The following is a 25157-nucleotide window of genomic DNA, read 5'->3' as shown; positions in this document are numbered from 1 at the left end:
TAGATCTTCACAATATCAATGTCAGACTAGATAGAGGATTATAATCTTCATTTAACAGATGAGGAAACTGTCTTAGCCAGATTAAGTGACTTGATCAAAGTCACATAATTAGCAAGTGATGGATCCATGAGGAAAAGCCTAGTCTTCCAACTCCAAGTCCAGTGTTTTATCTACTAAATGAACAAAGTATTTATTCAGAGTTTCTGAAGGATTCAGACCTGTGACGGGGGGGGGGGGGGGGGGGGAATAGAGGAGAAGAGAGGAGAGAGAGAATTACATGGATATTAATTCCTTTCAAACAGCTTACAATATATATCATTTGAGAGATAGCAAATACAAACCAAGATAGAAGTACCAATTTGGGTGTTCAACTAAAGGAGACTCTAAAAGAGATTAACACTGTGAAAGATATGAGAGCTGAATGGGACCTTGAAGGAGAGCAAAAAAGTTGAGGGTTAATAATGGAATCTGGGCCAGGATATGGAGGGAAAAGTAGATCACATCTTGCCTATGGTTAATGAAGGAGCGTTGTTGTTCCCCTTCAATACCCACAGCTCGGATTCTTTAAAAGTTCCAGTAGAGAGAGGAAAACAGAACAGGAACCCAATGCCAAGGTGCTGGAATGAGGCTCCATGAGGGCATGATTCGATGGGATGCGACGGGGTGCACTTTGGGTCTGGCCCACATCAGTCTGCAGCCTGTGGAGTGCCCATCTGACCATCTCTGGACCAAGGGGAGAGGAGAAGAGAAGAGGCATCCCTTTTCAAATGATGTCATCTCAAAGCATAATTTGCCAGGGTGGCTGCAGCCCTACTTTCCCCAGAAAGTTACTTCAAACTGGTTTTTAAACAGAGCTGCTCCATCGGAGCCCTGGCAGCTGAGCATACACACATACTCTGCTCCTGTCTGGCTTATTCAAAGACCCAGCTGCCTTCTCAGTGTCTCAATTTAGAGATGCTTTGGGGAGCACACCTTTCCCAAGGTGCCAGGATACACGCAATTCTTCATCATCATCATATGAAACCTCTGGGAAGAGTCAAATGACCATTGCTCAACACTAGGCTCTGTAGAAAATCTGAACAGTCTTGCCAGAGGCATTAGGGTATGGTGTGTTCATCTCCTACCCACCTGAAATTCTGCTAATGATTCATCAATCATCCCACCTAACCTGCCAGCTCCTGATTTTTTCCCACATCTTCTCTAAGCTGGATTGGACAACAGGTGGAAGACCTCAAGCAGTCTTCCCTAACTATCCTGTCAGATAAACCCCGAGCCAGGGGAAGTCCTATACCCTAGGAACAATTTTGCTTTCTACCCCCAACAGTTATGGGAGACTCGGACAGACAGGGATTTATGTCACAGGTCTCAGTAATCAGGGAGGCAGACTGAGTATAAATACACATACACACCACACACAAATACACACACACACACAAACACACACACACACAAACACACACACACACACCCTCCTTCTTACTACCAGCTACTGTTAGTCGTTTTAGTTTCTCAGTACCTCAGAGGAAGAGTTTAGATGATGTAAAACATGGTGCTATGAAATCCACATTTCCGGTTTTCCTACTGACAACCTACAGGAAGAAGGTAATGGACTTGGTTGCCGGGGAGTAGTCAAATCTCAAACTCTGTATTCACACAGTATTCATTCATTGACAACACATCCATTCTCTACAGCCATGCTGTGTCTTCTGCCAACCCCTTCTCTACCAACACCTAGGATTCCACTAATGGTCCTACCAATCCCAAAGATAAAACCCAGTGGTCTAAGAGAGAAGAGTTTTAGCAGAGATATTTAAATTCATCATCTTCTGAATGCACTGAAAAAAAAATTCTTATCAAATTAAGCACCTTAATGTAGAGTTCAGTGTCAAGTTATATATTCAGGAAACATCTACATTTGAGACATTATGAAAAAACCAGTTTGAAGCATCTTCTACAAACTGTGTGGCTTCATAAGTGTGTGTGCAAGGGAAACTGACAGGTGTGTACTGGCTGGGTCCACCATGAGGCTGCCAAGCCAGAAGCCACCAAGGCCAACAGGCATTCTTTGTGCAAAATGGAATTATTTATGCCTTTTGAACTTATTTTTGATGGGAACAGGGGGATGAGGGGAAACCAAGAGCATCTGTCCACCTGTTGCATAGTACAATCTTTACTGTCTTAAATATTTTTGAGAATTAAAAATATAAAGTTTGAAATATCAATAGTTTTGATCTAATATCCTATGGTCAGGGTCCTTTCCATCAGGATGACCCTGACTTCATCTGTCATTTTTTTCCTACAGGAGGGAAGGTATAATAGGGTTGTCAATTTCCTTACATTTAACACAGCCACAGAATCTCAGAATTGGATGACTGCTCAAAGGTCACAAAATTCAAAGCTGTTTTGCCAAGTCAGCTCTGTACTCTAGTAAGGACCAAATGGCAAGGCAACTTTAAAACCAAGCCACATAAGAATCAACTTAGAAAACAGGTCTTGGAGAAACATTTAGAATTGGATGAAATAGTATCTGAGGTCCCTTCCAACTTTTGATCTATGTAGGGTAACATATTTCCTAATTCACTAAGTCTCAAAAGTCTGCACCATCTTCAAAAAAAAAGCATTTATTTTGTACCTACTTGCATTATAAGGGGTCATCAAGTCAAAGCATATGGTCCATCCCTGGCCTTCAAGGAATTGTAAACATTTTATACTCTCCAGAATGGAGACCTATCAAAGGAGTCCAACTTTTTTCATTTTATTATGATATTTCAACACAATTTCATACTAGGACTTTGTCTCCTTGCCCCAGTCACACCGCTTTTCAAGCACCCAAAAAAGTGACATTTCACTGCATACACAACAATGCCAGGATTCCCTCCTTTGACTGTGCAACTCTCTCTAAGTTTTCTCAGTGCCCAGCATAAACAATCAGGATCTAAGGAGACCAACTTTCTGAATCCAAAGGAAATTCCTTCATAACAGCTTCCAACATAGACAAATAATATAGTTATTCCCGTGGGAAAACGAAAGCAGTTTGACTGAATTTTGTAGACAATATAAATTAGTTTTTCTGGCAGGTCTGTATGAAGAGAAGAGTTCAAGTGTTTCCAACATAAGTCAATTTCCATGAAAACTCCAAGAGTCAGTTTGAATTTTTTTGTTAAGACAAGAATCCTGTGAAAATAAAAATTGTTCAGATCAAGAAGGACAGGGACTCAGGCTGGAAAGAATGTTTTGTTAAATGGGTTTTTTCTGGGATGGCATTTATCATAAATAACTGGTGCTTTTAACTTACTTTTAGGACACCAAAACTGCTTTCCCATATTATACTATGTTATGGGTGACCTATGACTGCCCCAGAACTCTGCCACTGAGTGGGTTGTTTTAATTTAACTTAAGACCCCATGGATATTGATTTAATTTGGAGCTATGTATAACTGGTTTGGCATGCTTGGTATGGATATGCCTGGGATTGGATTTCATGTTAAAGTCAAAATACAATCAAACATCATTTTTAGATTTAAAACTATTACAGTCTTGACATCTATGCTCTATTACTTTTATTGAATTCATCCTCTGTTGAAATTTATATCTTATTCTCCCTACCAATTCAGTGCTACCACAAAATTCAATTCTTCATTTAGTTCCTACCAACTTTAACTTCAATAATTTTGGTCACATTACTATTCTATGCAGGCCTCATTTTACATTATGGGTACCCTCCTGAAAAGTTGCAAATAATTTTACAAAGCTATTTAGTGAGATACCTATGGTAAATATTTTTTTGGTAAAGTAAATAACATGCACACACAACCCCCAATTTCTAAACAATATGGTTATTTTAAGTACAGTTCTGTGACACAGAGAAGGCTGTGATGTCTCCCTCAAGGTGTATTCTGAGAACTCCCATAGGCAATTAGAGTTCACCCCACACACAAGAATGCTTGATTTGATTCATTATGCTATCTAATCTGCTGTGTTGATTTAACTGTTAAAATGGCAAGGGGAGTGAATTATGTGATTACATTGCTCCAATAGCAATCAACTCTAGTTACACTGTAGCACTATAACTGAGAAGATAATTTTTCAGACAGGTAGCATCTACCCTACTCAGCCCCATAATTGATCGTTCGGAACTTCCATAACAGCCCTTTTTTCAGGAGTGTATGATATTTTGATAAAAAACAATAAAAGGAGAATGAATAATATTTCAATAGACAGGATTTAGCTAAACAGATTTCACCATTGCTCTTACCAAGTCTTCCAAAGTTCAGGATCAAATGCAAAAAGACAAGAAGTTTTACTTTTTTTCAACATTTTGAGGCAAGAGTGCACACAAAGGGAGATACAGAGAATAACAAGTTTTATAAAACTTTGTGACTCTGTTTGGCCTCAGTATAATTTGGATTGACAGAAAAAATGACCTGTTAATGGGGACTTTAATGTATAGTACAATTTTCATCTGGATCTGTTCTCCTGCAGCACAGGCATATGTTGAGTTACCAGGAAGTAGAACTAAAGCAGAAATTCCCAGAAGCCTGAGTATGGTGTTAGGTACAGTGTCACTTTCCCATCAAGAAACTTTAGGGGTTCTTAATTACCTCTCTAGGATAAAATATAAACTTCTTGATGTGGCTTTGTCTTCATATTAACTTTCTAGTTTTGATTTCAAACTATGCCCCCAATCCCATGCTCTGGTTCAGTTGAAATGACCTATTCACTATTCCCCATATACAACTTTTTATCTCCTATCTCCACTCTTGCCTAGGCTGTGTCCTTTCTCTTCATTTCTACCTCTTAGAATTCCTAGTTCTTTTCAAGACTTGGCTTGAGCCACTCTTTCCCTCCATGAAGGAGGAAGATGTACCATTTTATTAAGATATCTTAATCACTCTGGACTAAGTTTTCATGAGCTATTTATAACACTAGCCCACCCTATAACATTTTCTCCACCATCATTTTGATTCCCTGACCAGGAAAGCATTTAGCTTAGACTCCAGAAAACTTGCTTCTCAGCATAGGCAAGTTGACAGAACTCTCATATTCTAGTGTCCTCAGGACTGACAGAACTTGGTTTCAGTCTGGCTCTCACCCTTTGCACCATTATGGTTGAACCTAGGGTAGTCATGGATGTTGCAGGCCAAACTCACAGAGGCTGTCACTAGGTATGTATCCTCAGTGCAGACAGGATAGAGAAGAAGCTGAGGAGAAAAGGGTCCAGGTGTCACCTGGAAAGACAAGTAGCTGGCATCTTAAAAGAGGCCACCTTATCAATACAATCAACAGTATGTCATTAGAGCTTATCATATTCCCAGTAAAGAATTAACTCCAGAATATAAGAGACAAAGAACCAATAACAAAACCTGTGTTGAGTCACCAGGAAGCAGAGCTAAAACAGAAATCCCCAGAAGCCTGAGCCTGATGTTAAACACAATATCCAGGACCAAGTATGACCTATCAACCTATCAAATGAGATGAATAAAGAATAACCAAAGCACAAAGCTCCAATAGAGAAATCAAAGCTGAGGATATTAGCAAACAGATGAAAATGCTGGAACATAATGAACTACTATGGCTTAAGAGAAAAGAAGAAAAAGAATGCTACAAGAAATCTAAGTATAACCTCAGAGAAAAGAATATATAGTCACAAGGAATATAAAGGTACCTGGAAGAAATTGAAGCAGGGGAAATATTAAGAAAAATCTATTCTTTAATATGCTCCCTCTGCATGGACCATATACCTTCCATTAACACTGATCCCTCTTATTTCAATTGTCCAGGTTATAAGATGAAGACAAAGTACTTTTAATAAAGTTCCATGCCCCAAACTGGCATGGATTCCTGTAAATACCAGTCCCCAGGCACAGAACAAGCCTCTAGCAACCAAACAATGGATGGCCTTAACCTGAAAGGATTAAGTCTCTGCACATATAACCTAATTACCTCAACTCTGCTCTCTGAGCTACCTGCCTCCAAGTCTTCTTTAAAAGCTTGCTCACTCAGTTGAGTTTCTTGATTTCCTACAGAAGATCAGTCTGCTCTGAAGAAGCCTAATTCTCCAAATAACCTCTCACTCCCCTATGTACCCCTATGTTTTTACTATGTATCCCAGCTTGCTCCTCTCTTTTGGAGGTCAACCTGCTCTTGGGGAGCATCATCCCCAAACTGAACCACCATCTTCATCATGCAGCTGGATCCATGTTAATCTAAGCCCAACCACTGTCTTGTGGCTGATCCCTTTCCCTTTTGCCCCCCTTTCTTAATTTGCTGTTCTCCCCAGACCAAAATTCTTCTGCTTAAATTTATTGTCCTTTGGATTCTGGACAGTAACATACAAATTTTGCCTCTGATAAGTATTGTCTTTGTGTCTCTAGGCAAATGATAGTAGCTCTTCTGAACCTCAGTTTCCTTGTAACAGAAATTTATATCTAGTGGGTTGAGTTAAAATGACAGATGCCTTGTATCCAAACTGAATTAACAGTAATGATATTATTATTATTATTATTATTATTATTATTATTAGGTCTGAAAGTATTTTACATATATTATCTCACCAGAACCTCACAAGAACCCTGAGAGATAGGTAGCATTATTATGATTATATTTCAGAGAGGAAGATTTCAGAAAAGGTATAACAAATTTCAATTCCCTCTTTTCAGTAGAGTGACTAGAGTTACAGATTTGTAATATGATATGTACCGTCCTACATGGAAACTTATTGGTTTAATGTTGTCCAACATTACAATGAAAAATTAAAGGCCCTAACAAATTAATTAGATGAGGGGGAAATTGCCTGTGATTTATAAAGACAACAATAAAACTTTTAAAAATATGAAAAAGATAAACTTATTGTCCTAAGAACTCTTAACAGTGAGCTTTTTCTAATGTGAACTTTTGAAACAACCTGTGAATTAAAATCTATGACTTTTCTTTAAAAAAAAAAAAAGAAAATAGGAGAAATCAAGGATTAAACATCTGGTTATAGGGCTAGTTAGGACACAGTGCCATAGCTGATATAGGTGACTTGTAGCTTTGTCTTCTCCTGACATGTGCTCTACTTCAGGCTGGATGGTTTAAACTCATTTTTATAACATTTTTCTCTAATTCCCTCAATATTTTTCAAGGGAGAAATGAAAGAAAAGTGCAACAAATATTACCTACAATCTTCTAATGGATAGTTAAAATGGTAGGTCTAATAAACAGAAGTAACCCTTCTTTGACTAGTGTCCCCATGGAGATAAACTGTGACCAATTTGGCACTTGAAAAATGCCTTCTTGTCACCATCCTGGTTATAAAACAATGTTTAACTGTCTTGTCTTACTTAGATTGTTGGGTGGGATTTTTGTTTGGGGAGAGGGGAAGAGAATGGAGGGATAAGACAGAAGCTATGAGCATAAGTTTTCTAAAAGTCATGAATTCAATATGCTATACAAATGTAAACTACCATCAGTGTTTTATATATAACTTTCATTATAATCTTTCATTAGATTTAATTTGATGCCTCGTGATGGTATGTAGGTAAGCCAGGATACTTGAAAGAAGTCACATTTGAAGTCAGAAGGCCTGTATTCAATTCCTGATTGTTACTTGATATCTGACTGAAGGCAATTTATTTCACCTCTGGTAGGCCTCACTTCCCCATTCTTAAAATGAAGAGTTGGGACTAGAAGGCTTCTGACAGCCTTCCAGATCTAAATCTTTGGGCCTACAAGCAGAACATAAGCTTTGACTTTTTAAAAACTGAAGGCAACTAGGTGACACAGTAGATAAGAGTACAGGCCCTGAAGTCAAGAGGACCTGAGTTCAAATACGGCCTCAGACACTTAATAATTGCCTAGCTGTGTGACCTTGATCAAGTCACTTAACTCCATTGCCTTAAATAAAATTTTTTAAAAATTCATCATGTTTAAAAAAAATTCAATAAAAAAGAATTATGAAACTGAAAGAGCCTCAAGTAGGGACCCAATGATATAATATATATCTAAGGTATCTAAGGAACAATGTAGTTTATTTCAGAATGGCTCATAACCAAAAGATGATAATTTTTTGATGGAGGAAAAAGATTATCTTTTAAAAAATATCCACTGGGAAATGTTAATGTTAATTATTCTCCTATTCCTGAACTTATTCATCAACTCATAAAGACTTGTAGGCATTGTGATCTGTGCTGGTGAAGTACCCAAACCCATGAAAATCACAGACACTTTGGAGCTCACAAACATTTTATAGCTACAGGGAAGAGAATTTAAATTTTAAGAACAGATTTATAGGTAACAGATGATGGTGTTTTAAGGTGAGAGCTTTAAGGAATTAGGAATGTTTAATTTGAAGAAAAGCTGATAAGGTGGGAGACATGATTATGTTCCTCAAATATCTGAAGGGCAGGAATATATAAGAGAAATTGAACTTATCCCATCTGGCCCCAAGGGGTAAAACTGAGACCAAGTTTAATGTCATTAAAAACTTCCAATCAGAGTTGCCCCAAAATGACCTCAGGAGGTCATTGGAAGGGTTCTCCAACTAGAAAATTTCAAGAAAAGATTGAATGACCTGTATTGTTAAGTATGTTAATTAGCGGGTATTCTTTTCAGATATGGGTTTGACAGTTTCTAAGGTCCTTTCAACTGTGAAATTCTGACACTTTCTAGAAACAAGAGAAAGGCCACCCCACTCTCCGAATTCAGAGAAGTTACTTGCCCAATTCCCCAAACTCATTTCCAATGTATATGCCTATAACCTCTTCCTCCCACATCAGAAGGGTGTGATATACACATTGATCTATGCAGATATAAAAAAACAGGGTGCTGCCCAATCTATATTCAAAAGCTTGGGGGGAGGGGATTCAATCCTCCCTTATCATCAGTCAACCACAAGTTTCATGTAAATGCTATGAAATCTGTTACTCAAGAGGGGGCTGGTTTATTTCTAGTATAATGGTTCAATACAAACCATCATCTCTGCTGTACTAGGCACTATGTGGCCAGGCTTCTCCCTAACTACACTCAGCCCTGACACAAGGTATGCCTTTGTGCTGAGAGAATACAGCCACTAATGTTGAATGACCCCTTATTTCTAACCAAAAAGCTGGCAAACTCATATTTTTCCATCTCTATTTATAGTTCAGGCAATTTTCTATTCCAGATTGGTACTCAGGATGTAAAATTCCCCAGAAATCATTCTCATATTACCATTTACAGCAACTATGTACTGCACTTAAACAATAGAGGCAGTGTAACTGAACACGTAGTGGCATATATTCTATTAGCTTTACAGATGGAAACTGAGGCACAGAAAAACTAAGAAAACTTCCTCACTAAGCTGGGATGTTTAGAAGCCTTACATTTAGCTTGCAATCTTTTCTTTTCAAAACTTCCTAACCTTTATAAATTAGATCACACCCAGTCAAGTCACCATATTCAAGAAAAAGGACTGATCTTAGGATATCATTTGCCATAAACTGATGTTAAAAAAAATTATTTACAATAGCAATTTTAAAACCACTCACAAATGAAAACCATCCTATTTGACCAGGTTTTCATTTTATAATTCTTCAAAAACTCCTAAATACTAACTAGACCAATACAGAGATTCCAGGGCTAGAGTGTTACTTGGATATTTTCCAGATCAGCCTAAGACAACTTCATGAACTAATGGCTGTATCAATTAAATGAATTTTGTTGTTGTTGTTGTTCCTAAATTGGCTTTGAAAAAAGGAATGCTATGTATAGCCTATATCACTGTCAAGGGAGGGGATGAAGAGAAGGAAGGAAGAAAACTGTGGAACCCAAAATCTTAATCAAAAATGAATGTTGATTGTACACCCTAACAGCAACATTGGGATGATGACCAACCTTAATGAACTTGCTCATTCCATCAGTGCAACAATCAGGTATAATTTTGGGGTATCTGCGATGGAAAATATCATCTGTATCCAGAGAAAGAATTGTGGAGTGTGAACAAAGATCAAAGACAATTACCTTTAATTTTAAAAAAAACCCTATATTTTACTATGTAATTTTGCTATCTCTTATACTTTATTTTTCTTCCTTAAGGATATGATTTCTCTCTCATCACATTCAATTTAGATCAATGTATACCATGGAATGTAAAGACTTAACAGACTGCCTCGGGGGCATAGGGGGAAAGAATCAAGATAAAGGAAAGAATTATAAAATTCAAAAATAAATAAATAAAATTTTTTAAAAAATTAGTGTTGAGGGGCAGCTAGGTGGTGCAGTAGATAGAGCACCGGCCCTGGAGTCAGGAGGACCTGAGTTCAAATGCTGCCTCAGACACTTAATAATTGCCTAGCTGTGTGACCTTGAACAAGTCACTTAACCCCATTGCCCTGCAAAAACAAAATAACATAAAAAAATTAACTATCTGAAAAATGAATGTTGAAAACTATCTTTACATATAATTGAAAAAACATTTAAATATAAGGGTTTTTTTAAAGGAATGCTAGAAGGGGAATAAGACTTTGAAAAATCAAACTACTGATTATTTGCTAATGATATATTCCCAATGATTCCCATATAATAGTAAAGCCCTCTTACTGTTCTCTGACTAAAGTTATTTGAGATGTGACAAATGACCAGATTATACCTTTAAAATTGTTTTCCCCTCAAAGTCTTATTACAGTTTCAAATTATGTAAATAATCTCATTCATAATTCAACTCAGGAACAGGAGGGAACTTTGTCCCAAATTTTTCCTATTAATCTAATGTTACAAAACAGCCATCACTTAATTAATCAGATAATAATACTTTGAAAGACTTATCAAGATGTTTCTGAGGCTACTGTAACCAAAAACTGACAGTGTAAGTGGAGGACAAGTTGTGAATTCTGGATATGAGATGTTCTTCATTGTTACAAGATAGAGAGAGAAGGGTTGTATAGGCCACCTTGTGTGAATAACATGTCACACAAGATGATCCCAACTACAGCATTCTGAACTAAGATAAACAACTTGGAAAAGGTTTTATATTTAATGAATTGGTATACTTTTTTCTTTACAGAACTCTTATTTTCCTAATTAGTTCTTCAAGTCATCTATTTCCATGAAAGTGATTAAGAATAGAAGAATTAAAAAAAATTTTTTTTAAAAATTTAAAAAAAGAATGGAAGAATTCCTGGGTGTCATAAAACCCAAATAAAAAATACTATCTAGTATATAAATTATCAACAGGGCTCTAGTGCAATTGACAGGTTTACTCTCTTTATTAAAATCGGGTAAACAATTTGACAAAAAGTGCACAACAGAATGACATCATTGGTAAGTTATAAATCACAGTGAAATTACTGAAGTACAGCAATGCAGATTATCTTAACAGGGTATTGAGGGTGAGGCAATTTTGAAGCCAGAGGACAAAAGACTCTTTCCAAAGAGATTAGATTCAGCCTGTACAGTTTCCCTGTCTCTCCCACTCCCGAGTTTTGCAGCAAAGAAAAAGTACACAACCTAGGAAAGAACGGTTTTCATGTTCCCCTTCTCTCCTAACATTCCAACTCTTAAGAGGCCTTTAAGAGCCATAAACAATGCTATACAAAGACAAACATAATTAAGACTTTTTTCACTTTATAGCTTGCAAGCTTCAGCTTGACTCTACTGCAACGCCTTAACACTGAGCTGATTTAGTTCCCTACCTCTACAACATATTGGACCCTGTATTCCCAGCATGAGACCCAAACTGAAAAGGTGCTAATTATTTAGCATTATCATAACCTGGCACACAGATGTCAGGATACACTCCACAATTTATAAACTCACTGTACCTTCCTTAAATAGTAATACAAAACTGAAATACAACTATCCTAAGGTGAATACAGTACAATATTTATTTTACAATTTACAAACTAACATATCTTCCTTCCCACCAGTCTCAAAGACCTGCTGTAATCCAACAGGAAAAGTTTACAAGGCTGTAAGAGTAGCTCTATTTTCATCTAAGAAAAGGAGCAAACTAATACCCTATCCAAATGTGAGCAATTCTGCGAAAAAGCCTACAACCCAGATGGCCTTGAAACCTGGCATACTTTCTTAGGAGTTATCATTAAACTATTGGCAATTTCTGCTTTTAGAAAAGTCTTTCTCTAAGCTCCACAGGTTTTCGGAGTAGGGCTGAAGACAAAGCTTAAGATATTGCAGATTAACTTTTTTTTTAGGTTTTTTTTTCTTTTTTTTTGCAAGGCAATGTGGTTAAGTGGCTTGCCCAAGGTCACACAGCCAGGTAATTATTAAGTGTCTGAGGCCAGATTTGAACTCAGGTACTCCTGACTCTAGAGCCAGTGCTCTATCCACTTCACCACCTAGCTGCCCCCAGATTAATTTTTGACTGAACAAATGGCAAAATGATCAGTTTAGTGTTAAGAGTACCTTGACTGAAAAGAGTTATCTACTGTTCACTGATACGCTGACTGTATTCAACAGTAATTTTTTGAAGCATACAAACAAGTTGTCAATAAAAATAAGCCCTTTATATTTATGATTTATCTGTATTCATCAACTCTATAGTTCATCTACAAACTGCTCTCCTGCCAGCAAGATGGAGGTCTAATGGATTTATGTGGATAATTTAGATTTTTCCCCAAAAAAACTGCTTTTGTTTGAAAAGTACAGACAAATGGAAGTGGCTTGAACAATCCAAATAACTATTTCAATTCCAGTGAAGAACTGGCCACTGGATTCTCAATTGCTTTAGATTTGTCTTTGAAAGATATTTATCAACAGTTATATATGTACTGTCCCCAAAACACATTTCTCTTCAAAAACCTCTAAAATGTAATGCAATCCAGCTACTCAAAGTTAATGTGTAATGAGGATGTCCTTGAAATTTACCAGGTGTCATTAAGCTTCAAGTATAAGGGGAAAAAACCCTTACCATATACAGGGGAGGGGGGGGGGAAGCTTAACGATAGCAATTTTGAAAAAACTCCCTTTCAACATAACAGCTGGATCAGATGGCCTGCTTAAGGCTATTTGTAGAGAAGACAATACCAATTCTTGTTGTGAAATCCAAATTGTACACTGGAGAATCCATGTTTTCAGTTTTAAGGATAGGCCTTTTCTTCACCCACCCACCCCCCCCCCTCCCCACTGAAGTCCTGCTAGTTGGTTTTGATTTGCTGTCCATTCCTCAGGTTAAAAAGCCATTTGACTACAAAATTCTGTTACCAGAAGTGTTAAAATAAGGCAAAATACCAACAAGTTTCTTGTGGTTTCTGAAAGTACTTCTAGGCCATTATTATGTGCAAACATATATGGCAATTACTGAGCAATACAAAGCAATTCTGAGATCTGTAATAGTATTAAAGAATACTGACAAGACGTTCCTACAACAAAGGATGAACACAAACCAGTGCAAGTGACTGAAAAATGGACAACATACAGCATGAAGAAAGCTAAGGTACCAATAAATACCAGCTTTATTTTCTGTAAGTTGAGAGAGTTTGGGAAGAGTTAAGCCAAACATACTTTATATCAGCTGTATGGAAAAAAACAAAACAAGAAAAGCAAAAACAGGCTTATAGATCACTTGTTCCAAGAATGATTTTTATACAGATATTTTACAATACATATCTTAATTTATTTTACAAGTTGGAATTACATCCTGAGCAATATAGTGCAATGAAGTTCTACTGTAAATAACAGTATAAAAGTTACCAATTAACATTGGAGCAATTCATATTTTATTCAAATGTTATCAAATACCTTTCTTCTATTCGGCCAGTATTATATTCAATAAAGCCTAACTTATTCTCAGGATTCAATCCTCCCTTTTAATAGTTAAGAGTTATTTAGACCTATGGAAACCTGTATATCAATAACTAATCATTTTGTATCATTTTATGGGGACATCATAAATTAGCAAAGTATAAAACAGTTGTGGTCCAGGACAACAGAAGGAGCAGAATAAGTTCCTAAAACAAATACAGTGAAAGAAGTGCAATATATTTGCAATTTTTAATTTTGGTGTCTTAAGAACATATCAACATTAACAAAATCAACAAATAAAGGCCAAGAAAATCATATTTGCTCCTTGGAACCATCAAATAAGAAGGCCCTTTTGTCTGTAATGTGATGAGCTCGATCCTAACAATGAGGAAGGTGAGGACTAATCCTCTTTAGGACTGTAACCTCTTTCAGAGTACCAAAAAACAAGGGGCAGCACTACCTATTCACTGGGAGGATCAAGGCCTGTAATTTTTAAATTAAGATTAATTAAAATATCTCCTTTAAACCACACCAAACTGAAAACTTTTCTCATAAAACCTTAGGTTAGCAAAATAGAAATCAATTACTGTTGCCCAATTAATTCATAATACATATAATTCTAACTGAAGTAGAAAGACACACAAAATACAAAATTACCATAACTGTAAAATTACCTTGCACATTTTTTCCCCAAACATCCTTGAAAGGAAAAAAAGAATTAATAACCCTCCCCTGCCTCCCCCTACCAAAAAAAATTTCACTTTGTGGTGTTGCACTACTTAAGGCCCCAAGGTGGCTGAGTTTGGCTTCTTCTACACTGCTTAAATTGGAACCTTTATTATTACCCCACACAAAGCAACATACATATATGAAACACAAATTAAAACACTAGCTTTTTTTTTTCATTTGAGAATTTGGAATTGTGACAAACCAAAAAAAAAAAAAAATGTTTCATTAAAACAAAAGTTACACACCCATACTTATAGTAGCTGAGTAGTTCATTTGGCACCAGACAGGAAATGGAGTTATTACAAGCTAAATTCACATTTCAGATGTGTATCTTCCCTCTGAATTTCTGGTCTACTTTTTTTTATTCACAAAATATTCTTTTAATGTGAGTTTTAAAAATTGGAGTCAAAAACAATGAACAAAACATTCCTGTCAGAACAAATATAACATTCTATTGTTGAAAAATCTGTAGCTCTCAGACAGAAGTACCTTTTCAAAGTAACATTATATAAATCATTGTTCATCATAAAAAAAATTTCATTACACACCACATTTTGATTTTTCTACCTTTGTCAGAGACTAATAAAAGAAACTTTTTTTTAAAAAAGCATCCAGGTTCCCTTTCACCTGTTATAAGCATCTTCTTAGGGAGGCACTGGCTATTCCCCCTGGAAAAGTGGTTTTCATATTCAAAAGGAAGACACCACAAGGAGGGTAAAGTGAGTAGTGAAGGTAGGTGGCATGAAACAGGACTTACAATTGTGTTCTGAAAATCTGTTTCATTATAAAAGCTAACATTCATAATTCACACATTCCTGGAAACTCTAGGTCAAATGTTGCCTGTTCCAAGTTGCACAAATTATAAGAAAATATCAGCAAAGAATTTTAGAGTTCAACCTTTTGGAAAAGGAGTTCAAAAACAAAAGCCTACTTATTTTCTAGAAAGCCCTCTTCAATATTCTCTAAAAAGAATTGTTTTTGATTCAAATTGGCTTTCATTACCATTCCTTCTTACATTCAACATAGCAAACTGCAACAATTTCAATGGACTGAATTAGAATCATTTGCAACCATTATTAGATCAGTATATTTATCCACAATAATTTAATCCTGTAATTTCCAAATCCTTCTTATGTTTTAATATGTTGTTTATATTTCATTCAAAAAAGAAAGTTCACTGGAACAGTGGGGGGGGGGGGAACCTGTCAATAGTGTTGGTGTGAACTAACAACCATAATGGGTAACTGCATTGAATCACTGGGTTACTTTTATCATGTTATTTTCTTATTTCTTCCTTTTCTACAAAAGAAGACATTAAATCCTCAAAACTGCTGCATAGATCACATGTTGAGATAGGCTTTTAAACAGAAATACTTTGTACATAGCTGTTTAAAACATTATCAACTGCAAATCATAAATGTACCTTAGTACGGTTAAACAAAATATTTTATATTTGTTCCATTAAAAAAGAGGCAGGGAGAGGTAACCTGACCAATATCCAAAGATACTATATTGTGGTTATACCAAGGTTTTCCTTGGGATATTATCTGTAATTGACTCCTGTCTAAGCAAGAGAGACCAAATATAGAACTGAGGATAGGACCAAGGGAAAGGAAGGGGAGTGGATAGAGAAGTAGAATTTATAAACACGTAATTCTATTGTCTGTGATTAAAGTCCTTTACTTTTTTTTAGCACCACATTTAAAGATTTTACATATCCAGTCACCTAATGAAATTCAACAAACTCTTCAAGAGTTCTGGGGATCTGGTTTTGGTAGTTAATGTTATAAATCCGAACTGCTCGGGCAGCCAGGCACTTAAGGCTCAGCTTCATTTGAGTTTTAAGTAATATTTCAGACACCCCTGTTGTACTTTTGTCTAGCGGAGTCTTCTTCTGTTTGTTTGTCATGTCGGTGTGAGCGCCAGCTTCCACTAGGCTAATGATGATAGAATGCAAAGTCAAAAAATCACTGATGGGCCTGTTGTACTGAACGATAATATGAAGGGGACTATTTCCCTCACTGTCAACAGCATTCACCTCAGCACCACAGTCCAAAAGGAGTTTAGTAACAAGTGCATTGGGAAAGCTGCAGACATCATTTGTATGGAAGTCATCTACCGGAGTATTAGAGTTGACAGCAAGATGCAATAAGCTCGACCCCTCTCTAGTTCTGGGATCAAGGTGAATCAAGTTGTAAATTTGCTTGTTGATTCGTGACTGATCTTCCTCACTGCATTGTGTTTTGGTAGAGATGCACACCAAATATAAAAATGTAAAAATATTGCATTCATAGTTGTCCAGGGCGGTGTGGATATCAGCCTCTTGAGTACTTTTCACCCTAGACATACCCTGTTCTATTTCTAAAACACTACATCTCAAAACACTTTCTATATCCTTGGCCTTTACTGGTTCGTTTAGATGTATCATCTGTGAAAAAACTTGGGCAAACCTTAAAAGATCTTTGTGAGTGTTTCTGTTACCTTTTTGCCTTAAATGCAAAGCATGAAGCCATAACTTGATACATTGTTCAAATTCCATGTTATCAGCATAAACAGCCCCACGATAAATGATAGGATGAGAAACATCAATATTATCTGAGCCTAAAATCCGTTCACGAACTATCAGGCCTTCCATGTGAAGAGCATCTCTGTCTTGCCTAATGGATTCTAGTTCCTGAGGATTTCTGCATTCAGTTCTGTTTCCATAAGCATCAATTGGTGGAAGAACCTCTTTTTCAATAATGTTTTCACGATCTTGATACCTCTCCAACATCGCTAAATATAAATAGTGGTATGTCTTCATTATGTCATAGTTCTCTCGGTCATTTGCAAATGAGGCACCCAAAAGTTCCAAAGCTTCAATTCTACTCTTTCGGTCACAATCAGCATGAGAAAGTAATAATTCAACAACATCGGCCTTACAGCTTTCAGCAGCTACTTTTAACGGAGTCATTCCGTGACCGTTCACCACCATTGCAGCTTTCCACCTTACCAATTCTCGTACAATCTCCAAGTGCCCAGCTTCTGCTGCAAAGTGTAATGCCGTAGCCCCACAATGTGCTTTGGCATTGGGATCTGCATGTTGTTCTAAAAGATACTTGACCACATCCGTGTGTCCTTTATAAGCTGCAATCATAAGGCAAGTGTTGTCATATTTGTTGGCAATGCTGATATTGGCATTATTTTCTACCAAATATTTAACGATGTCCAATCTGCCATCAAAGCATGCAGCCCGCAAGGGTGTTGAGTTGGTTACTGTAGTATGATTCACGTTGGCTCCATGACTGACTAGAAGTTTGACAACTTCAAAATGTCCAGCTCCTGCTGCACACCAGAGAGCGGTGGCTCCATCAATGACATAACTATAAATGTAAAAGGCAAACAATTAGAAATTTGATACTTCAGAGTATAACACAAATTCCTAATGGAATTGGTACATTTTTTGGTAAGACCTACAAAAAAAAGCCTCAATAAAGTCAAAGGATGTATGTAGGATTCTATTTAGCCTAAAGCAATCTAGCCAAATCCCCTCATTTTACAGCTGAGGAAACTGAAGTTCGGGGAAATTCATTAACTCACTGTGGTACTATCTGTTGGTAGAAGAACTGCAACTTGAATAGAGATCTTCTTATTCCAAATTCAACTGCTCTTTCCAGTACACCAAAAAGACAAAAGTATTAGGCCACTATTCCTACTTATTCACGATACTACTGAGACCCAGCAAAGGGACTTGAAAAAGTCACAAATTAACTCTGGAAAACCTACAATAAATTTTTAACTATTTCCAAAGATTAACAACTATTTAACACAATATTCTCTGAGGCTGACATAAGGGAAGCAAGAAAGGGATGGGTACCAATCTTCTTCTTTTCTAGTCCTTCCTATTATCTCCCTTTCCAAAAATCAAAATTAATGCTACCTGATTCCCTAACACAATCTGCAATACCAATGGCATTTATTTAGAAAAATGTGGTACAATCTCTTTTTTTTCCCCCCCTCAGAACAGGTTGAAATATGCAACCTTTTCCTATTCTAGCTGCCCCCAAAAGTCAAAACTACTTTTGGAAAAGTATTAATGGATGGAAAATAAAGAGCACTCTGTAAGAACAAAAGAGTCTTTCCTCACATACCTCAGTTCATAACAGATCCTCCTGACCTCTCTAGATAAGGAGCTTATAAGCCTAAATAAAAGTGGGCTCAAATAATCTTCTATCTAGCCACTATACCTCTTGCTTGCTGGATCATTTCTTCTTTTTATTCAACTTCTCAGATTTGTAAATTAATAACTTTTAGATAGGTGAAATTCTATATGAAAATTTCAAACCCTGTCAGGAACACTACTGTAATTAGACCAATCAGAATTAGTTTTTTTAAAGACAATAAGGAAAATTACACTTATGGGTAAATTTTATTGTCACATCAATTAAAAAAATACATACCTAATAAACTTCATTATAAAGCATCCCACTATATCATAAATTTAATACTACTGGCCAAATTGTGTTCCTTAAGCATAGTGAAAACAAAAGCAGTGCAACTCCATCACCATGGATATTATTATTGACTTAAAACAACAGCAAAATAACATCTACATAATCTTACCATAAACAATATCAATTTATAAAAATTAATACAATTTTCTTCAGCTTACAAAGGATAAAACTGACTGTTCAAAAGCAAAAGCCTTTTGAATTTTAAAGATTTAAGGAAACAAGATACTTTAAAGAAAAAATGTTTTTCATTATTTAAAGTGAACACAAAACATATTCACTCAGCATATAACTGAATTGAATAACATTATGCCATTAAAAAATATATTTGTGTAACATTTTCCCAAATTTATCATTACGTTTCTCAATACATTTTCTTAGAAAATCTTCCTTTAAAATATCATTGGGTTTACCCAGAAGTACTGTTTCCCTGGTGTAATGTTTTTAAAAGTTAAATTTATTACATATTAGTTACATTGAATTTAAATTATTAGAAACATGAGTCTGGAGATGTTTTATTTTTAAAATGACTTTTGTAATATATAAAATGTAAAAGCTTAGAATGATGAAAATAAAATATTTAATTTCTGTCATCTATTTTAATTTCCATGGCTTACTTCCTTGAGCTGCTTTAGCTCAAGATTCTTTATTTGCAAATCATAAAAGATAAAACATTTAAATTATATCTTCAGTTACGGTACAAAAGGAAATCTCTTAAAAAGAAAATGAGGTAAGGTAAATGAATATAAAATTCATCCCATAATAGTTCATAAAAGGCTATCCCTTAATAAATATTAAAGCCTTGAAGAACTCAGAAATATCACTAAATCTGAGAGAATAGGTAGATTATTAGTGAACTGTGTATCTGTGGCTTATACAAAGGAAAATTCTCTTTCTATGCCATTTAGTTGGTTTTTTTTTTTAGTTTTGTTTTTTTTTTGCAAGGCAAATGGGGTTAAGTGGCTTGCCCAAGGCCACACAGCTAGGTAATTATTAAGTGTCTGAGACCGGATTTGAACCCAGGTACTCCTGACTCCAAGGCCAGTGCTTTATCCACTATGCCACCTAGCCACCCCAATGCCATTTAGTTTTAATTGCAAAAGTGTGTTATTGCTTCAAATAAGAGTTCATCAAGTATTTTTAACAACAGAAAATTCATTTATGTAATGTGGTCCTTATTGAAAAATTATCAGCTTCTAAGATAGAATCACAGTGTGAATTCTGGAATTTGCATTTTTAGATTCAAGACTTTATAAATTAGTATTCAAATTTTCAAACAAAAAGGATTTACTGGGGAAAAATGACAAAAACTTCAAGCCAGAAGATAAACTTCTACCTAACAAATGTAGACTGTTTCTCAATTCATGAATTTGAGAGGGAAAAACTTTATTTAGTAAGTAATCAGTTATTTAATGTTAATTAAGACTTTAACAATCATTTATTAAATAATTTATTAGATCAAAGTTTTCTGAAATATATTCTGCTCTCTGCCTCCTTCAACCTAATTTTAGAGAGCTTAAATTATGGAGCTCTCACCACTCCCCCCATAAAACTCGTTTCAATTATTAATGCTAGAGATGCCTAAACATCCAAAAGAAAGCCTTCAGAACTTCATCTTATTGGCTCCCCTCCTCACAAAGCTCCCTACCACATGATTTTTATTTTTAAAGAACAAGCCATAACAGTCCCTCAGAACTCATTGCCATCACAATATTCCACGGGTCATATGACATATCAACCTCCCTTTATTCTGTTCATTTTTCTATAACATTCTTACTTAACAACTTCCCCTTCCTAGGAATTTCTCTTCTCACTTCCCACTAATGAAACCTTTCCAGATATCTATTTCAATCCTACTGCTCTATCTAATTGCCTATAAGGGAGAGGGGGGGAAAAAAAAAAACAAAGGTTACTGCTGTGTGAACTGTGACATTCATCATTTATACTAAAACAATGCACGGATATAAACCAAAAAACTAAACCTGGCCATCTATCTTAAGAGTGCCAGCTGGATAAAAGAAGGAAGTTTTTGCTGGGTACCTTTCAAAAGCCATCCACAGAGAGAGTAGGTAAGTGAGCCTCATGTTCTTTACATGTCGCTCATATTAACGGTCTTGTAAATAATCTCTAGAAAAAAGTAAAATGAAATTTTGAAAATCTCAGATAGGGACTAACCTTTTCTAAATAGCAAAATGTCAAGATGACTATAAAACTGCAGAAAGCCTGCAACTGTTGTAGAAGTAGGAAAAAATGTCCATGAGTTCCAATTATAACTATACTTAAAAGTTTTAGAGATTAAGAGTTAAGCTCCACAAAGGCAGCACCATGTCTATCTAATACTCTACACATAATTTGATTCAGCTCAACAAATGTTTATTTACTGCCTAATAGGTACTAAGAAGGCACTGGGAAAAATACTTCAAAACATCAATGAAATATGTGATCATCATGACATCTTTACTCCTTTCTACAGATGAAAACCACAATTCAGACAAGCACTCTCATCTTATTCAAGTTTCCTACTTATCTTTCCAGAATTAGGCCAAAGGTGGTGTTCCCCAGTTACTGGGGATACTTAAATAATATATAATCTTAAATACTTGCCCTCATGGAACTGATATTCTAACAGGGGAGGGGAAGAAGAAAATACACAATGTAAAGAGAAAATGAGGCAAACTGAGGGAAATCAAAACAGCTGGAATATGGTAAGGTTTCCTGGAAGAAGATGATTAGTAACTATGATAAATAAAACCATGTTCTCTTGAGATCTGAGTTATATCTCAGAAGCTTCTCTCCAATTAAACTGTATTTTTCTAGAGGGGAAGTATCTTCTTTGATATCTCTATCTAGCATACCTGCAGCCTAAAAGACATGTCCAAGTATAAGCCCACAATAAATGCTTTTTGACTGAATGACTAATAAGAGAGTAGAAAATGACTTCACATGTCTAGTATAGTAAAAATAATTTTATAGGTTCAAATAATATATACATACTAAAAAGCTTTAGACAAATTCACAAATGATGGATCCATCATGAGTTGTTAAAGTATGCAACCCTAACCTTTTGAGATTTAGGATAACTGACTTAGAGCTGGCAGGGACATCAAGGCTATCCTCATTTTACAAATGAGGAAACTGAAGAAACAAGTCTCAAAGTATCTATTGATACTAATAAGAGTATAGGGATGGGAGTTTATGGATCTGACAAGTTTATGGAGCTCCTTTTTAAAGTCATCTCAAAATATTTCTTGGAAAAATTCCTCTTAGAACTTGAAATGGACAAGTAATCCAGTATCCTCCATATTTTCACTCATTCATTTTTTTAAACTCGGAACAGGTTCAGATTATGTCCTTAATAATAAGTTTGTCACCGGGATGTTGGAACGGATGACACTAGCTAAGGTGTTATACAAAGTAGGTTCAAGGTCCTCACACCTTTATAGGTCACTCTGTTTTCCTGGAAGTGGGGAGATAAAAGGGACCTTAAGAGTTTTATCAAGTTCAACACCTTCAGAAAACTCGGGTCGGAAGAGATTAAATGACTTGCCCAGGATCATACAGCTAACAAGATCCGAACCTGGATAAGGTCCAGCACTCTTGCCACATTCACCAAGTTTGTCTTTGGACAGATGGCAGATCGAAAAGGCGTGACAAGCCATCATCATAAACGTTTAGCGAAAAAAGATAAAGCATAGGAAATATCGCAGTCATGTTTGTTTCTGTATTTAATATAAGCATAAGACATTACAGGAAACCCCGGGGAAATGCTTTACTTCTCCAGTGTTTCCTTTCACTCAACCATGACTTTCTCAAACATTTTCCTGTCATTTAAACACCTGTGAGAAAGTTCCTTCCTAAATCGGAGGAAGAATCGTCAAAAATCCATAGAACAGGGGGGGGCGGAGGTGTAAAATGTGGCAGAGAATCTGAGTGCCTGCGGCCAAGGAGCCTCCCCCCCGGCTGTGCTAACCTTCAACTTGAGCCTCTACACTTTGCAAGTCCTCAAGTCCGCGGGGCGGGGGAGCGCGGCGTGTGGCGGCCGCATCGCCGCGGCCCGGCTCGCGGCCGGCTTCCCGCCCGGGGCCGGGGCCGGGCCGGGCCGGGCCGGGCAGGCGAGGCCGCGCCCGGGTACCTACCCATCGAAGCGCACGGTGCCCGTCTGCTGGGTCTGCACCCGGTAGTGCTCCAGCAGCAGGCGCACCACCTTGGCGTGCCCGTTGCGCGCCGCGATGATGAGCGGCGTGGAGCGCTGGCCTCCCTGGTGGCTGACATAGCCCAGCAGGTAGCGGATGTCGCTCTCGGAGCGGTTCAGGAGCAGGGCGGCCAGGGTCAGCACTCTGCCCTCGCTGGCCGCCTTGTACACGTAGCCGGCCAGGCCCTCCATGGCGGCCCCCGCCGCCGCCGCCCGGCCCTCGAGGCCGCCTCCGCCCCGGCTCCGCACCGCCCATTCAACAGGGGGCCGCCGCCGCCGCCGCCGCTCGGGGGCGGCAGCGGGGGCCGGGGCGGGCGAGGGAGCGGCCGGGGGCGCGGCGCGGGGCCCGACGGGGCGGACGGCGTCAGGGCCGGCCCCTGGCCCCGAGGCGCCGGGCGCCCGCGGCGGGCGTCTCCATGGCGGCGGCCGCCCCGGGCCTCGGCTCCCGCGGCCGAACGGGCTCGGGCCCAATCTCCGGGCCCCGGCCGGGCCCTAGGGGCCGGGGGGGGGGGGGGGGCGGGCGCGAGGCCCCCCGGGGAGGCTCCGGCGGCCGCTCCTCCCCCTCCGCCTCCCAGCCCGAGGCTGCGGCGGGAGACGGCAGAGCCCGCTGGCGCCGCGGAACCGAGCCGCCGCCGCGGCCCCCACGACTCCGGGACGGGAGGAAGGGGAGCCTGGGGCGGGGAGGAGGCGGGCGCGGGGCGGAGGCCGAGGGGGACGGTTAAGCTCGCTGCCGGCCCGCAATGCCGTCCGGCCGGGAAACCGCATGCTGCAGAAGAAAGGTTCCGGGGCGCGGAGTCCGCCCGGCCCGGCCCGGCCCGGCCGCCGCCGTGAGCCCGCCCTGCACGGCCTGCCCGCGGCGCCCCGCACCCGGGCCCGGGGCCTCCGCACCCGCCCCCAGCTCGGGACCGCGAAAGGCGCCCCAGAACTCAGCCCCCATCCCGAAGGAAGCCGGCCCAAGCCCGCGCAGCCCGCGGCGCTGCCCGGGCCGGGGCACTCAACCCCGCGCCTGGCACGCTCTTTAGCCTATAGGCAACACAGATGACTTCTCATTCATTCTTTCATTCATTCATTCATAACTAGGCAGGGCGTTGTGGTCCAACCACAGTGATGGAAACACCGCAGTTTGCAGTTTGCCCTTGCCTCTGCCCCAGCCCCCAAAATAGCAAAGTTCTCCTGTCTACAACTTTACCAGACCCACACCCCCGTGCTCTAAGATTAGGCGGGTCCCACCAAGGCAACTTTTGTGGCCCCGTTACTACCTCTTGCACCTCCACCAGGCCCTTACCAAGGGACTAGGGAGCACTTTTCTACTTATAAAAATTAGAAAGAGAGGAGATAGTGACTCCTAATTTACCAGGCCCTTACCAAGGGACTAGGGAGCACTTTTCTACTTATAAAAATTAGAAAGAGAGGAGATAGTGACTCCTAATTTACCAGGCCCTTACCAAGGGACTAGGGAGCACTTTTCTACTTATAAAAATTAGAAAGAGAGGAGATAGTGACTCCTAATTTAAAAAAAATAAAAGGTTGGTTTGCTTAAGAAAACCAAGGCAAGAGGAGAGGCAAGGTGAGTTGGGCACTTGCACTCAAGGGGTTAAGATAAAATTAGGTTTCTGACCAGGAAAATTTGTTTACCTTATAACCCTAAAGTCTACGCTTTGACCCAGGACTGTCTTTTGAATGGACTTTACTAGGTTGTTTCCAAGTTTAGAAGCCTTCACCTTCATTTCTACGTTTGGGTCAGTTTTGATTTTCTCACCTAGAATTAGACAACCTCATACCTTCTCTTAAATGTTTGAACAAGGATCTCAAAACCCTATTCTAGAAAAGTGAACAATGGAACAAGGTACAAGATTCATCTCTATTTGGGTTCCTAAAAGGAATTTCATTCAGCAGGATCCCTAGTCTTCTCTTCCTCTTGCCTGTCCCCCTCCTGTTTAGTGATATACCTATACAGGTGCATAGAGACTTTTACAGGGCCCACAACAGAATGTGTCTTCTGGGCTCAGCCCAATAATGAACTTGCCTTA

General features: G+C 38.5%; 2 protein-coding genes and 1 long non-coding RNA gene across 3 annotated transcripts in view; 2 read left to right on the top strand and 1 right to left on the bottom strand.

The window, feature by feature from the left end:
- ITGA11 (integrin subunit alpha 11) overlaps window positions 1–12113 on the top strand; it is a 218526-nt gene extending 206413 nt beyond the window's left edge. Inside the window, exon 30 of the mRNA XM_074234488.1 lies at window positions 555–12113. Coding sequence (XP_074090589.1) covers window positions 555–626 — 72 coding nt within the window. The 3' untranslated portion in view covers window positions 627–12113. The remainder of the gene's footprint in view (window positions 1–554) is intronic.
- On the bottom strand, window positions 11204–23423 carry FEM1B (fem-1 homolog B). The gene is made up of 2 exons (XM_074234489.1): window positions 23072–23423; window positions 11204–17807 (listed from the first exon to the last, which is right to left on the bottom strand). The coding sequence occupies exons 1-2, from the start codon at window positions 23317–23319 to the stop codon at window positions 16172–16174; spliced, it is 1884 nt and encodes a 627-aa protein (XP_074090590.1). The 5' UTR covers window positions 23320–23423; the 3' UTR covers window positions 11204–16171.
- Window positions 20708–21753, top strand: LOC141521685 (uncharacterized). Its single transcript, XR_012478038.1, has 2 exons — window positions 20708–21004; window positions 21327–21753. It is a non-coding gene; the product is annotated as an uncharacterized LOC141521685 (long non-coding RNA).
- Window positions 23424–25157: the final 1734 nt, after the last annotated feature.

Source organism: Macrotis lagotis, chromosome 4 (genome assembly GCF_037893015.1).
Source record: "Macrotis lagotis isolate mMagLag1 chromosome 4, bilby.v1.9.chrom.fasta, whole genome shotgun sequence".
NCBI lineage: Eukaryota > Metazoa > Chordata > Mammalia > Peramelemorphia > Peramelidae > Macrotis > Macrotis lagotis.
Note: the sequence above shows the minus strand (reverse complement) of the source record. Positions and strands in the feature narration are given on the sequence as shown.

Coding starts and splice junctions, on each gene's coding strand:
- FEM1B (XM_074234489.1), bottom strand. CDS start 23,319: ATGGAGGGCCTGGCCGGCTACGTGTACAAGGCGGCCAGCGAGGGCAGA. Junction 17,808..23,071: donor GGCACCGTGCGCTTCGATGG/GTAGGTACCCGG, acceptor TTACATTTATAG/TTATGTCATTGATGGAGCCA.